Raw genomic sequence first — 15139 nt, 5'->3', positions numbered from 1 at the left:
TCGAAATAACAACGGTGAATGGGTTTATGCAGAGCTTGATATTAATCAAGTCTTCGGCTACGCCGGGGGTTGTTAGTTCCCTTTTGTTGATTGTATACATGTATCCCGCACCCATGACTCCATGTCTGACTCTAGTTACCCATGTTTTAGACCAGGTCGAATGGGGAGGGGCAAACATTGCTTCCGCTCTCTCTGATGGCAACGAAGATATTTCATTCGAGGTCCGGGTGATAGCCGCGTGGAATGAGGAGAAACAGGACGATGACATTGAGGAGAGGCCTATCTTAACGATTGATCTCACAGAGTCTGCCTTAGAGGCGGTCATCGACTTGAGTGAGGGCATTTTTAACAATGATGGGCAATTCGAAGTTCGTTTGGACCGAGCGCCCAAGTTCACACAATTTCAATCAGCATAGGGGTAAAATGGGAAGCCTTCGCGACGAGAGCGCCCGATATTTCCGCTTAGCAGACTTCTCTAATTTCACGTCATATTTGATGTTAAAGGATCGAACCACTCAACTCTTCTGTCACATCTATTAGTAGCCTAGCCATGATTCCCGCAGCTTCCATCTCGACTGCGATCCCACCATACATGTCTTTTAGTTGATCTCTTTTGGCCCGAGATTTGGGATCACAGTGTTTCCGGAGAGAATAGTACCTTAGTGCACATTGATACATACGATCCATCTCGGATGTAGACTCTGGCCTTCGGAACTCTGGACGCTTGTCCACGACGCGAAGGTGTCGCCTAAATCGTGGATCTTCTCGAGCCCGAATCACGTTAATAACGGAACGAATCATCGGATGGGTCGAGTTCTGCCAGTGCTTCAATTCGAAATGACCGTCATTCCGGGCCTTCCCAAGATCATAGCCAACGATCCCCGGTCGATCGCCCTCTGGGACCGCGATAGCAACATCTCCCAATTGGATGTCATTGGTAGATGAAGGAATTCCGCCAGCGATCCCAACTAAAAGTCTAAATTGAAGAAGAGGCAGGTCTCTTATGACTTCCGCGACCATACTCCTGATAGTAGCCGACCACGGCGATCTTGTGGGGGCCGATCTTGCCCACTGTATACACGACGTGCTGACCTCGGGCACGCATAGGAATATCATCAGAAAGCCGATCAAGCATAGCGATGGCTACCCGTAACTCGACTTCGAGAGGACATAGCCACACGATGGTACATTCCCCTAGCTATGTGGGTTGTGCCATTTTAACTCATCGGTTGCTCTCAGGGGTGGCTCCTTTGATACTACCCCATTAACAAGGTACTCCAACTGCATTCTATGTAATGGAAGGAGCGGCACTTGTATTAGCGCAGTTGAGAGAGCGAGAGCGAGAGCGTACTTTCCCCGCCACCGAGAGGCGTAGTTGCATGTCGATAATGAATATGCTTCAGTTCATTTCTTTTGAATGGTCTTTTCGCGTGTGGATTGAACTGTCCTGCCTTTGAAGTTTTGGAGCGCTTCGAACTTATCGAGCCCCTCTCTATCATGGGGTATTTGAGTACGTACCTTAACAATGCTGAGTGTCCCAAGTGGTTGGAGGTAGTCGTATGCATCGGACCTCGTGATTTCACGGTCAACAATCAACCCTGTCACAATTGTATTCTGAAGGATTATCATCCTTCGAGTCTTTCAGATTGACTCGCATTTACCTTGGGATCCTCTCAGCACAGATGAACCGGTCACCTGCTGAATCCAACACCCTCCTTGCCATCCCCGGCTCTTCCTATCGGCCCCTCAGCCCCAGCTCGATCTCCAGTAAAGTGTGCACCTTCTGCAGATTCATCCTGTCTCTAGTGGACATATACCTTCACCAGAGACTAATTAAGGTGTTTTTCAGCGCCCTGCTGAGGGTGAAGTTTCTCCAGCCTCCTCAGCCGGCAGCCATCTGTCTGGTGTCTCTCACCCGCCTGTATCGCGCAAGCGCCGACGGACTACCATCGTAACGGAGGTATCCAGTGATAAGCTTTTGAACTCTATCGATGATTGGGATGACGGTTACAGTCCTCTCGAGTCGCTTTCTTCGCCATCGAAACTTCCCTCAGTTTCTCCCGGTCAGAGTACCACGCAAAACAGGTCCTATATATCATTCGATCCCCCCGATGGTCCGTCTAATGTTGATGGCATCGAGGCTGAGACCAGTGTGAAATACCACAAGCATAATGGGCCAATTAGAAGGACCAGCCATGGTAGTTCGTTTGAATCAATTCGCGAAATGATTGACCAAGGGCAACGGCCACCACATCCAACAGATGCCGCAGACAAGATGTCAATATCGAGTATCTTGAATGCCAGCCCCGCGGGGGGAGGTCCTCGGTCCAAACCAAGTCCGCAGCATGGACGCCTTTGTTGTCCGCCGAAGCCGAAGACATTTGACAACAAGAATGACCTGTATGCTCCGTCTGTAGTATGGACATGCCATCCTGTGTTCCCATTCCTTCCTTCAAAAACCTCGCATGGCGCAAATGGGAAGTCCTTGTTCGATTGATGTGGATATTGTGGCATGGAGTTTCCAAATTTCCCCCGGTCACAGTGGGCTCCGCGTCGCGAAAATGTGACAAAGGCGCACAATCCTGGCAAATGCAATATCACAAGGATATTATTTCGTGAGGACGACTTCCGTCAACATATCCAACACAGCCATATTGCGACGACCGGCCAGTGGACCGCCGGTTTCGTAAAAGCCTGTGAGCTAGAGAGAAAACCACTTGTGCCTCGAGATCAGAATGATGCGACGGGCGCCGCAATAGATGGCCATGCTGTATCAGACGTCGAGTCTGAGGGATCGGGATTGGAAACTGCATCACTTGCACTGAAAGAACCTTCTCTGTCGTTTCCGTTTGAGGATCCCCGTGCTAAATCAGACCACAAGGGTGAAGTTGTAACATAAATCAATTGATAAGATGTATCAAAAGATGTGCCAAAGAAGGTAGACCTTTCTCTATATAAAATGGAAGATACTCAGTAAGGGTAATTCACCCTCGATAGTATAGGATATAAGAAGGATATCTATCCCCCGCTGGCAGCTCTGCTGCCGTGATGTCATGCGGCCACCCACCACTAAGGCATAAATGATCATTCGAAGATATTGCTCTTTTGTGTAGGCTTGGTAAAATTGTCATTCATTGTCGTCTAAGATCTCATATAAAACGCCCCCGCTGTATAAAACGTAGGAAAGACGATGTTATCTATCCCACTTGAAGAAGAATCGAAATATTTTTGTTTCATCAAGCTCAATCAGTCAATACACGTTGAGCAATTTACATCTGCTCGAAGTACTTCTCCCAGCCAAGCTCGCGCATCTTGGTGCCCTTCTTCTCCATGTTCTCAGCACGGGCTTCCTCGGCGTAGGCCTCAACCTTGCGCTGGATGGCAGGATCGAAGGCTCCCAGGATGCGGGCAGCCAAGAGAGCGGCGTTGATGCTGTTGTTAATTCCGACGGTTGCGACGGGGACACCTAAAAGATGAGTTAGTCTTACTGTATCCAGGAAGCTAATTTGAACCGTATGCAACTTACCACGAGGCATCTGGACAATGCTGTACAAACTGTCGACGCCGTCGAGCGAGCTACCCTTGACAGGAACGCCGATAACAGGCAGAGCAGTGTGGGCAGCTGCCATACCAGGCAAGTGGGCGGCACCGCCGGCAGCAGCAATGATCACCTTGATACCGCGAGAAGCAGCCTCGGCAGCATACTCGGCCATGTAGTCGGGCGTGCGGTGGGCAGAGGTAATCTCGACGGCGGGCTCAATGCCGAAGTAGTTCTCCAGCAACTTGAGACCGGGGACCAGAGTCTTCAGATCACTGTCGGAGCCCATGACAACGGCCACCTGAGGTGCAGGCTTAGAGGGTCCAGAGGGCTGAGCCTTGGTCTTGATATCGGTGCGCTGGGCGCGGATGTCATCAACGACGTCAATCAAGGGCTGGATCATAGTTTCAGCCTCATGCATTGTCGCGGCAGTCACGGTGATATGGCCCATCTTGCGGCCAGGCTTGGCGGCACCCTTGCTATACAGGTGGATGGCCGCATTAGGGATCGAAAGAGCGGCCTCGGCAGCCTTGAGGTGAGTGTCAGGAGCAGAGCCACCAATGATGTTAAGCATGATAGAAGGCTGGCGGATCTCGAGGCTCTTGGCGGGAATGGGGAGGTCCAGGATAGCACGAATGTGGCTGTCGAACTGGGACAAAGCGCAGCCTTCGATGGTGTAGTGACCGGAGTTGTGGATACGGCTAGCAATCTCGCACAGCATGAGACTGTTGTCCTCGAGCAGGAACATCTCGACACCGAAGGCACCCTTGCCTTCAAACGCAGCAACGGCCTTGCGGGCGAGGGCCTGAGCCTCCTCGTTGATCTTATCGGACACATTCCGCGCTGGCGCGTAGACCAGCTTGCATATTGAGTCCTCCTGAACAGTCTCCACGGTGGGGTATGAGAGGACCTCGTCCTTGGTCTTGATGACCATAACAGCCAACTCCTATAAAAGACAAGACGTCAGACCTTCTGTTCCTTTCGGTATAACAAATTGCAGTGTTTAGGGATATCACGAACCATCTTGAAGTAGGCCCACTTTTCCGCATACAGCGGCCGGTCCTTGAGAGCCTCGAGAGCCTCGGGAATGTCTTCCTTGGAGTTCACACGGAAGTTGCCTAGAACGATTTAGTATACCCTCCAAACCCCGCACGGTTCCCGCAACGGCACACTCACCACGTCCATCATATGCCATAGTCTTGGACTTCAACATCATTGGGTAACCCAATTGTTCTCCAATCTCTGCCAACTCCTCGGGTGTGTTCTTGACCAACTCCCGGTGATCGGCCATGGGGATTCCGTACTTGCGCAAGTGCTCCTTCTGGTTGAACTTGTTCTGAATGGTGCGAATGGCTTGCCAGCTAGGCTCAACCTGAACCTCGGAGGCGACCTCTTCAAGGGCATAGGTGTCGACGTGCTCGATCTCGGCGGTCATGACGTCGCAGGACTTGGCCAATTGTCGCACAGCCTCACGCTCCTTGAAAGAGCCCGTAACGTGTCCATCGTGGAAGCTGATCTGCTTGGCTGGAGAGTTCTCGGCGTCCAGTACATTGGCTTGGATGTTCAGACGGTTGCAAGACTCAACCAGCATACGGCCCAGTTGGCCACCGCCGAGAATTCCAACCTTGCGTGAGTTCCACATAGTGATCGGCAAATAAAATTGCAATTGTGAACTGTGAACTGTAAAAGTTACGGAAAGAGTCATTCGCTGCCCCGCCGAAAATTCGCGGAGAGTCACATGACCCTATCGATAAGCTCCACGGTCACCCAATCAGCAGCACGTGCCATCACCGCCCCAAGCTCGTAACTTAATCGCCATCTTATGCAGCTTGCAACACCTCGACAATGTCGCTAGGTAGGAAGCTCCCCTAAAGATCAAGAAGGGTACATTGGACTGACTGGGTATTGCAGATGAAGAAGCCCTTGAGGCAGTCGCCAATGGCGGCTCGATCGACCTGTATGTGTGAATCTGATAGCAAGGTCACCCTGGATCACGCGAGGCTGATGGATGCTCTGATATAGAGAGAAATGGACAGGAATAGTGGCACCGCTGCTGGAACGGTTGGAATACGTAAGGTTCATATATGCGACCTGGATCCGCCTATCGCTGACATCCTTTCTCAGAATGTCTACAACATTTTCCCCATGCCAAAGGTGCCACCAAGCTCCTTCATCCCACAGTCGCTACCCCCACCCTCCGAGTCCAACGCAGTCCCAGAGAGTAGCAACAAAGAGAATACTGCCCCTGGAGACATCCAATCTCCCCAACAGCCACCGGCGACAACTGGTTCGCCACCTTCAACCGAGCTCGTGCCGGATTCCCAGCCCCAGCTTTCCTCTCCACAGACAAATGATGTTCTCCCCCCGCCGCTCGCGCTTCTCCTAGGGTCTATTCGCTCGTCCATCCAGTCCTTCTTTGTGGCAAAGCCACCGCACACGATTCAGAGACTCGCGGAGCTCATTCTCCGACCAACAGCCCATTACAAAACACTGCCTGCGTATCTACGAGCCGTAGACCGCGTTGTTTCTGTGACCAGTGGCGCCGATGTCTTCCCTTTCAGTGCTCCACTTAGCGCCAGTGCGCAGCCGAATGGGCTGGTACATCCCACCAATAGCGCTGGGGCCTATCTGACGCCTGACTACACCACTGGTCTGGGAAGTGATGAGTCGCTAGGAGGAGCTCTCCTTACGCCAATCCCATGGCTGACCAACGTTTCTTTCGAGGGTGGGGACAGCAATATGCCGGATGAACGTATGTTGCCATGCTTACAAGAATATCGTCTTGAGCCTCAGGCTGACTGATCTGCAGAAGGAATCATAGTTATGCAGCCACAAGAGGTCGAAACTACAACGACAGTGACAACGGAAGGCGATGAAGAGACTAAGGTTGCTTCCGGCTCCCCGCCAGCAGACACGTCAGAGGAAGTTCCTCATGCTCGGGGCCCACCAGTTGTTGGTGTAGAGGATCTAGGATTACAAGATGGTAAGGGCGTGGAGATGACCCTGGGTGAGCCAGGTACACAGGATGGCGCGTCGGATCCATCTGTGGCGACTTCCACCCATATCGATGGGGAGTCAGGGCCCGCCGATAAAGATGGGGACATCGTACTTGATGATACCACGCCCAAGGAGGAAACCAAAGCAGACGACGAGGCAGCCGCAGCACCCCAGGCGGGTGACCAGCCATCCGAGGCAGCGGGAGATTCTGCGCCAGCTGCGCAGACTGAGAAGGAAGAGTGAAGGGCCAGCGCACTGTGTGTCTCTGTCTATTTGGGACCGTTTTCTGCCAATCATTGGCATGATGAGTTATGACCTGCAATCCGTTTTGGTACATTGATCAGAGAGTAATGATCTGAATTGATATCATTATTTGTGGAATTGATACTCCGCGTAGTCATGGACGACTAGAGTCGCTAGACACTATGTACCATCTGTTGTACTCCGTCCAGATGCCTTCACCAGATCTCGGTTTCTAGTTCTCCGAGCATCTTAGTGGTAGTTAGACCTTTTTCAAGGGTAAGGCTGCTGCTGCCCCCTAGGGCCTTAGATTTCTGGAATAATAATACATAGTATTCTATCCGGTAGTCTTCTGTTTAGTGGAGTTTGGTGGTAAGTTCAGAATCTTGATCGCACATCAAAACCATCTCATTATACAGTTACCTATTAGCTCGAGAGATATTATGTGGGCTATCCGGAAAGATATCTTAAAATACTTCTACTTCTCAAAAGGCCGTCCAAAAAGCTACTGATATTCATGACGGGTATAGCAGGCACAGATCTAAGGCCCCAGGGGGTGGCAGCAGCCTTACCCTTGCTCAATCAGGGCATTCTTTCCCGTCGCTCAATCTCTGCATCTATCTTGGAAGTAACACCCCCAATGAATTCTCGAGCTCATCGACGAGAGTCCCTGCGCCATGATTTTAGCGCACTGGCACCACCCAGAGTTTACGTATGCCCTCTTTAATCCTGAAATCCCACGTGCCTCTGTAGGGATGAGTTTCCTTGGCCAGCATTCGACAGCGGACAAGGATCTGCCAGCAGTGCTCAAGATATGCGTCTAACGCCTGTCGGTTCAATGGATGCAGCGGGTCGTGAGGTATAGTAAGAGCCCTTCTATCCGTATATCTCGCCCTCTCCATGATGAGCAGGACGAGCTCAAATGGTAAGTGCCGCAATAGTATGCCCTGTACGGTAGTGACATCGGATGCATTGGGGATATGTTGAGGTTTTGGGTTCTCCAGAGTGATAAAGTCGTCAAAGGGCAAGACTCCATAGTGATTCTTTTTAATTGTTCCCGACTGACTGTCAAAGTCTAGCTTATTGAGCCAGCGTTGTTTGTCTGCGACTCTGGGTCCCATCGCGTGGAACTGGTCAGGGGCTATGCCGAAGAAGTTCCGATGAGGGTAATTGACAATCTCCGAGGTCTTTCCAAGAGCGGTGCATCCTCTAAGCATTGATTGGTATGACCTTGTACTCCGGTAGTCCTTTCCGGGTGTCCCGCCTGCTGCTGGATCCCAATACTCGGGGAGGCAGTAGATTGTGTTGAGACTTAGGTACGCAGATAAGGCATGCTCGTGGAGCATGCGCCAGCCGGTCTCATATCTCATCGCCTGGGCATCTATTGTCAGTATAGGACACTGGGAAATTTGAAAGAAGGTGTATTGACATAGCTTATCATGCATTGACACCGGGTCACTTGCTTCCAACCGCCGATGACCATACATTCATGGGCGCATGCACGAAGCACTGGTTCCATCTCGTCATGGATTATCAAGAGCTTGATAATTTCAATATTGAAAAGGCCCTTTCCGTCGACCTTGTTAAATCTGTAGTGACTGTCTGGTGGGTTGTCATGGAAAAATGCAGACTTTATCCTCATCTCTCGTGGAATCGGGATACTCTTGTCTACCCCCGTTTCGATAGCATGAGGGCTTTCCCGCCACTGGATGAGATCGTCTTCAATCTTTCTGATTATTCTATCATCAAGAAGTACTTCATTCTCGGCTGGAGGGTGGTATTTTGCTGGGTATTTGGCCCTTGCAGACTCTACAGCCTCGTCGAGCACCCTAGCAAAAGAAGCAGAGAATTCGTGCAACTGGTTCCATGTGTTGTCGGTTGAGCCAGGGTGTAAGCTTGTTGAATTGGAGACACATTCTTTGGGTTTGCCGTCTGACCAGCGTATCAGAGATGCTACTAGATCCCATGGGATTTTGTGTGGCTGGTGGGCCATTTGGTAGACTCGAGGGGCGGGGTTGATAATGGAGACTACGCACAAAGAGACGGCGGTGGTGGACACTCGATCTAGACCAGGGATCCCGGTCGTATCAGGTTTCGTCAGTCAAACCATGTAACTATCCAGCTTTGGGGGGATTCAAGTGACAAAGAGATGCAAGGCTGAGGTTAGACAGCCTTGAAAAATGACCACTAGTATTGAAACCAACAAGTTACAGAGTACAGTAGCAACAAGCACCGGATCTAGTACTTGTTAAGTTGGTTATTAGTGGGGGCATCCCATAGTTCATAGTTACACAAATCAGAGCCATGAACTAGGTAGCCCTTCTGATCCTCTCGCATGACTCAGAGTCGACTGCAATTCGAAATTCGAGAAATCTCCTCTGCTGTACCCCTCACATTAACCCCTCTCGTGATACATCGCTTGCGTTGACAATCCGACCGGACTTAGACATCCCAAACCCGGATTCTCTTCATCAATCTCACTATGAGTGGCTACGAGCACTCAGACCCCTTCGACGAGGGTAGGCTCCCCGTCGGTTCGATCCATCGACTTCACTATGAACAGTATGGAAAGCCAGACGGAAAGCCAGGTAAATCATACCTATCAACTCAAAAATCACCACCACCTACCTCAATTCACCCGCTAACTCCTCGTCCCGTTAGTCGTATATCTCCACGGTGGTCCAGGAGGACACACCCAAAAAAGCAATACATCCTACTTCAACCCATCCATCTACCGCGTCATCCTCCTCGACCAACGCGGTACAGGCAAATCCCAACCAGCCCCCGAAATCCGAGAAAACACTACCCCAGACTTAGTCGCCGACATCGAGGCCTTAAGAGTCCACCTCAAAATCCCAAAGTGGCACCTAGTCTACGGCGGTTCCTGGGGATCAACCCTGGCCCTGCTCTACGCACAAGCCTACCCAGACGTCGTAGGATCACTCGTTATCTGGGGAATCTTCACAACCAGTAAAGCAGAGATAGACTGGTTCCGCGGTCCTATCGGTGCAACGACGATCTTTCCAGAGGCATTTGAAGCTTTCGTTAACCATCTCCCGCCTGAGGAACGGGGTGATCTTACGGGGAATTACTACAAGAGACTTACGTGCGATGACCATGCAACTCGCGTTGCGGCTGCGAGGGAGTGGAATAGATGGGATTTAAGTATTGGTTCGTTAACGACTGATGAAACCACTTTTAAACAGTTGGATGATGAGGAGTGGTCTGTTCCGCATGCGGTTCTGGAGGCGCATTACTCGGTGAATGATTTTTGGTTGGAGGATGGTCAGATTATGAAGGAGGGGAATTTAGCCAAGATGCGTCATATTCCGGGTATGTCTGACACTGTATAGACAGAGATTTGCTACTGACTCTGTTTTTATAGTTACTATCATCCAGGGACGGTATGATATGGTCTGTCCCCCGCAGAAAGCATGGGAATTACATAAAGCCTTGCCCAAGTCGAAGTTGATCTGGATCCCGGATGCCGGGCACACTCCCAAGGTATGACAAGACCGGTGTAAATCATTTTACCTGGATCGGCTGAGTTGACATTGTATAGGAACCTGGTACCCGAATCAAGTTGCTAGAGGCGTGCGACGACCTTGCAATTCAAGACTTTGGAGCGTGACGGGATATTCCAATTATCGAGTGAAAACGGGTTCAAGATCGAACATGACTACGCTTAATAGATAACTACGAGAATGTAGTGGCTGGACTGAAATATAAGGTTATATCAAAGTGTATCATGGCATACCTTATATCAAATCACATAACTGCATCTGTACAAGAGAGGTATCGACTATCTAAGAATGAAAAAGAACAATATAGCCCACATTTGCAACGCCTCCAACAGAGCCCAGTTCAAAAAAGGCCAAGACAAGAATGAAACACCCTGTAAAAACCTATTCATATCCCATTTCCCGAAACCCGAAAATATGTGGTATCAATTCCATAACCACCAGTCCAAGCCATCATTCCACATTAAACAGGAGACTCAACAGTCTGCAGCGGCACGTAACCTTCGTCCTCGCGAACAACGGTCCGCCTTCCAGTAATCGTGGCCCAGAGCGACGACACACTATCACCGATCCAGCGGGTGATAGACCGGGGGTGATCCGACAGGATCGTAGCGGGAGACCACCAACCAGACTTGCGCGAGACGCCATTGGCAGGAATGGCTCCCGAGCCCAGTTCCTTCTCCAACCGCTCGACCTTCATCCAGGAAGGACGACGCCAGAGTTTCAGAAGCAAGCTGCTAACCACAACTGAGACACTAGACGCCGCCATTGCAGCACCAGCAGCCATGGGAGGAAGCATGAAGCCCGTGAAGGGAAGGAAAAGACCCATGGCGAAGGGGAGACCGATGACATTGTAGAGGCATGCCCAAACGAGGTTGAGCTTGATGCGGTTGAAAACCGAGCGTGACAGTGACAGACTGGCTGGTACGGAGAGCAGGTCGTCCGGACGCATGAGGACAATGTCCGCTGCCTCCATGGCGACATCGGTGCCGGAGGATAGTGCGATACCAACGGATGCAGTGGCCAGCGCTGGGGAATCGTTGATTCCATCGCCGACCATGGCGATGCGCTCGCCATTCAGCTGGAGGGAAGAAATGATAGCACGCTTATCGGATGGAGAGGCGGATGCGTGGACTGCTGATGCTGGAATACCCACGGCCGAGGCAATTGAGAGCGCGGTGGACAATGTGTCGCCGGTCACCATGGAGGTGAATATTCCCATGCGGTGGAGGGCTGCGATTGCAGCGACTGCAGTATCCTTGATGCTGTCACGAAGGGAGATGGTTCCCGCGTATCGGTTATCGATGGCAACATGGATACGTGTGATGCCAGAGGCAGCACCAGTTGGTTTCGGGGCCACCTGCCCCGTCTCCTCTGGGGCTTCCAAAGAGTCAGGGTCAGCCGCTGCGGGCACGGGCACATCTCTTGAGCGTAGGAAGTCTGCATTGCCCAGAAGAACCTGGTAGCGGACACGCTCCACGCTAGAGGCAGGCTCAACGACAGCCGAAATACCCTTGCCGACACACGCATCAAAATCGCCGACGCTTCCAGGTAACCCGTCTTCCCCTGGATGACCAGATTCAGACTTGGCTTCGGAGAGAATGGCACGGCCAATCGGGTGTTCACTGCCCATCTCTGCGAGACCGACAATCAACCACCACAGTTGGCGGCGCCAGTCATTTGCCGTCCAGTGAGGCTCCATCCGAACGTGATCTACGCTCATCTTACCCGTAGTCAGGGTACCAGTCTTGTCGAAGACGACATGATTGACTTTAGTGGCGGCTTCGAGAACAGCACCGCCCTTGACGAGGATACCATGCTCAGCACCAACACCAGTTCCCACCATGACGGCAGTGGGGGTACTAAGACCCAGGGCGCAGGGACAGGCGAAGACGATGACTGAAATACAGAGCTTAAGGCAGACCATCACTCGGCCACCGCTGTCCTCTGATTGGAAGATTTGGGGCGGGTTAGACAAGATATGGCTGAGGAACATCCAACCGAAGAAGGTAATCAGGCCAAGACCGATGATAGTTGGGACGAAATAACCAGCCACGATATCAGCCATGCGCTGAATCGGGGCGCGGCTCGTCTGTGCATCCTGGACGAGCTTGACAATCTGGCTCAGCTGGGTGTCTTTACCTGCCCGGATAACCTTGAAGTCAATTGAGCCCGTTCCGTTCACGGTACCGGCGACCACATGGCTACCCTTCTTCTTGTGGATAGGCAGGGCTTCGCCCGTTATCATGCTCTCATCGACGTAACTTTCACCACGAATAACAATGCCGTCCGCGGAGACCTTATCACCGGGACGGAGGATGACGATGTCGCCGACTTGAATCAATTCAGTATCAATAATTTTCTGGTTCACCGTGGCATCGTCTGCTAACGTGGGCTTAGCCTCATTGGATGTAGCTTGCGAGGTCCACCCATCGGCCAGTTTCTCGGCCGCAATAGGGTCTTCGTAAATGGTGGTCATCGAAGGAGCCAAAGACATGAGGCGGGAGAGGGCGGCAGATGTTTGGCCTTTCGCCCGGTTCTCTAGCCATCTTCCGAGTGTGATGAATGTGATGAGCATGGTACTAGTATCAAAAACAGTGCTTGGTCGTTTGTGTTGATCGCTAAAGATAGCCATGAACATGGTGAAGCAGCTATAGAAGAAAGCTGCGGATGTACCCAACATGACGAGAACGTCCATGGTTGGGGATTTATGCTTGAGTGATTTGTAGCTGGTGACGTAGAACCGTCGACCAATGCCAAATTGTACAGGTATCGTCAGACCGAAACAGATCAGGTCACCCAGATAAAGACCTGGGATCAACTGAAGTCTGCCAAAGTCGATTGGGCGCAGATACATTGGGAAGATCATGTTGATGAGGAACACTGGAACAGCGAAAGAGACCGAGGTTATGAAAGCGCGGCGCCATTCCTGGATTTCTTTCGTTTTCGACAAGGACTCCAGCTGTGCATTTGTGTCATCAGTATCAGCAATCAATGCATTGTAACCAGCACCCTCGATGATTTCAAATACAGATCGAATGCCGATGATGGATGTGTCGAAAGTAACAAGTAAGTGGGAAGTTGCTAGTTTGACAGACGCAGACTGAATACCTGGTCGACTGAGGAGCTCCTCCTCCAGTGCTGAAGCAGAGGTTGCGTCCCTCAGACCATGAATGCTCATGTTGAGCTGCTGGGTTTTCCTTGAGAGCGGCTCTTGAGGTTCAGATGAGACAATACATGCATCGAAGCCGGCATCCTCCACCATCGTGACTATATTTTGGGCAGGCAGTATCGACGGATCATGTACAATCACGGCACGCTCAGCTAGCAGACTGATGTTGAACTGGATCACGCCGTCCACATTGGCAACGGCATTTTGAACACTGGATGTACAAGCCCCACAGGTCATACCACCGATGGCAACTGTCGTCACCAAATGCCCTGGTTTGCTTTCCGTCCGGTTGGCAAGTTTGGACGAATTCTCTTGGCCGGCAGGCGATGCTTTTGTTTCGACCACTCGAGCACCGAATCCACGGTCCTCGATCAGCTCGGCGATTTGCTCTGGCGTGATGGTCTGGACATCGTGCTCCACCACCGCGCGCTCGGAGAGTAGCGAAACGGTGACCGAGTTCACTCCAGCGACATCCTTGAGACCACTTTCCACCGCAGATGTGCATGCGCCGCAGGTCATACCTTCGATGGCGAGCGTGGTCGTCGAGAATGTCGACGCCAGATCGTCCAGCGCATCGCCATCCACTGATTTAACATGTCCTTCGGTGGACAGAACCGCGGCATCGAATCCGCAATCTTCAATCATCTCCGCAACTTTGGCGGGCGAAAGTATCGACGGATCGTGTTGAATTGCGGCGCGACCCATGATCAGACTGACGGACACATCGCCCGCCCCTTCCACCCCCTTAAACGCACCCTCAACGGCAGAGGTACAGGCACCGCATGTCATTCCATCCACTTTGATCGTTGTTGTGGCCATGGTGGGCAGTCGATCGGCGGGGGACGCGGTGTCGGCACCACGAAGTTCTCCAGACATGGCGATAAACCCAGACGGTCGGGGGAAAGCGTGGCTATTGCATGGAGGACGGGGACGCGCTCGGGATTACCTTCGGGGAAGTAATCGGGGATGAGCGCAGCTTATGCGCAATGAGCAGAGGGGATAGCGTGATGCACGACGGATGCTCTCGGATCGACAAGAACTGGTCCGATCATTCCCCGATTAAGGAAGACAAGAAGTTTAAAAGAAGCAAAGAAGCAACCAGGAAGCGGGAAGAGGGAATAGATGAGCCCGAAAGGCCACGTCGAGGGAAGGCATCTAAGAAGAAGAAGCGATGAGGAATGCAAATAGTTTTAAAGCAGGCGGAAAGTGGATGGGGGAGATTACGCAGGGAGTGGAGCCACGCTGAGGAATGCGCCGCCAAGTTGAGAAGGCCGCGACTCCGCGTTCCCCTCCACCTTGCAGGAAACTCTGGTGATAATGCAGGGCAATTTTCCAACAATCACACGCCCTATCAGGCGCCCGTCATCAGTAGATATTTATGGCAGAGTATATAGCAGACAAGTCTGAAACGCCGAATGGAGTGTCAGAAGGCTGTCAGTGGTAGTCATCGTTTCAGATCGCCCGCGATGCTGGGTTAGGACCTAGTATTGATGGCCGGGATGGGGCCTGTACAATTGTGTACAAAGACCGAGATTGAAGATCGGGGGCTTTTACATGAATACGAGTTGGTACAGGGTGAACCATGATAATAGAGAACTATAGAGATATCTGGTTATACTATACAATGAATATTCGGCTAACTATAGTCCCTCGTCGCAAGCTGATTAACTC

The 15139-nt window shown here is 51.5% G+C and overlaps 7 protein-coding genes across 7 annotated transcripts; 3 read left to right on the top strand and 4 right to left on the bottom strand.

The window, feature by feature from the left end:
* Positions 1 to 113: 113 nt before the first annotated feature.
* On the top strand, positions 114 to 416 carry N7496_002595 (uncharacterized protein; the record flags this gene model as incomplete). The annotated part of the gene is made up of 1 exon (XM_056695526.1): positions 114 to 416. The coding sequence occupies one exon, from the start codon at positions 114 to 116 to the stop codon at positions 414 to 416; it is 303 nt and encodes a 100-aa protein (XP_056557738.1).
* Positions 417 to 498: 82 nt separating this feature from the next.
* Positions 499 to 1629, bottom strand: N7496_002594 (uncharacterized protein; the record flags this gene model as incomplete). Its single annotated transcript, XM_056695525.1, has 4 exons — positions 499 to 524; positions 681 to 976; positions 1023 to 1198; positions 1519 to 1629. The coding sequence occupies 4 exons, from the start codon at positions 1627 to 1629 to the stop codon at positions 499 to 501; spliced, it is 609 nt and encodes a 202-aa protein (XP_056557737.1).
* A 1640-nt stretch (positions 1630 to 3269) lies between these two features.
* Positions 3270 to 5180, bottom strand: N7496_002593 (phosphoribosylaminoimidazole carboxylase ADE2; the record flags this gene model as incomplete). The annotated part of the gene is made up of 4 exons (XM_056695524.1): positions 3270 to 3466; positions 3527 to 4484; positions 4559 to 4656; positions 4715 to 5180. The coding sequence occupies 4 exons, from the start codon at positions 5178 to 5180 to the stop codon at positions 3270 to 3272; spliced, it is 1719 nt and encodes a 572-aa protein (XP_056557736.1).
* Positions 5181 to 5566: 386 nt separating this feature from the next.
* N7496_002592 (uncharacterized protein) lies at positions 5567 to 6778 on the top strand (the record flags this gene model as incomplete). Its single annotated transcript, XM_056695523.1, has 2 exons — positions 5567 to 6290; positions 6360 to 6778. 2 exons carry the CDS (start codon positions 5567 to 5569, stop codon positions 6776 to 6778), a joined length of 1143 nt encoding a protein of 380 aa, XP_056557735.1.
* Positions 6779 to 7458: 680 nt separating this feature from the next.
* On the bottom strand, positions 7459 to 8768 carry N7496_002591 (uncharacterized protein; the record flags this gene model as incomplete). The annotated part of the gene is made up of 2 exons (XM_056695522.1): positions 7459 to 8156; positions 8261 to 8768. 2 exons carry the CDS (start codon positions 8766 to 8768, stop codon positions 7459 to 7461), a joined length of 1206 nt encoding a protein of 401 aa, XP_056557734.1.
* A 489-nt stretch (positions 8769 to 9257) lies between these two features.
* On the top strand, positions 9258 to 10406 carry N7496_002590 (Proline iminopeptidase; the record flags this gene model as incomplete). The annotated part of the gene is made up of 4 exons (XM_056695521.1): positions 9258 to 9363; positions 9437 to 10108; positions 10161 to 10279; positions 10338 to 10406. 4 exons carry the CDS (start codon positions 9258 to 9260, stop codon positions 10404 to 10406), a joined length of 966 nt encoding a protein of 321 aa, XP_056557733.1.
* Positions 10407 to 10759: 353 nt separating this feature from the next.
* ctpA (Cu(2+)-transporting P-type ATPase CCC2) lies at positions 10760 to 14344 on the bottom strand (the record flags this gene model as incomplete). The annotated part of the gene is made up of 1 exon (XM_056695520.1): positions 10760 to 14344. The coding sequence occupies one exon, from the start codon at positions 14342 to 14344 to the stop codon at positions 10760 to 10762; it is 3585 nt and encodes a 1194-aa protein (XP_056557732.1).
* Positions 14345 to 15139: the final 795 nt, after the last annotated feature.

The sequence above is a fragment of the Penicillium cataractarum genome (genome assembly GCF_028827025.1).
Source record: "Penicillium cataractarum strain IBT 29864 chromosome Unknown utg000002l, whole genome shotgun sequence".
In the NCBI taxonomy this organism is placed as follows: Eukaryota; Fungi; Ascomycota; class Eurotiomycetes; order Eurotiales; family Aspergillaceae; genus Penicillium; species Penicillium cataractarum.
The sequence above is the reverse complement of the archived record's forward strand: the minus strand, read 5'-3'. Positions and strand labels throughout refer to the sequence as shown.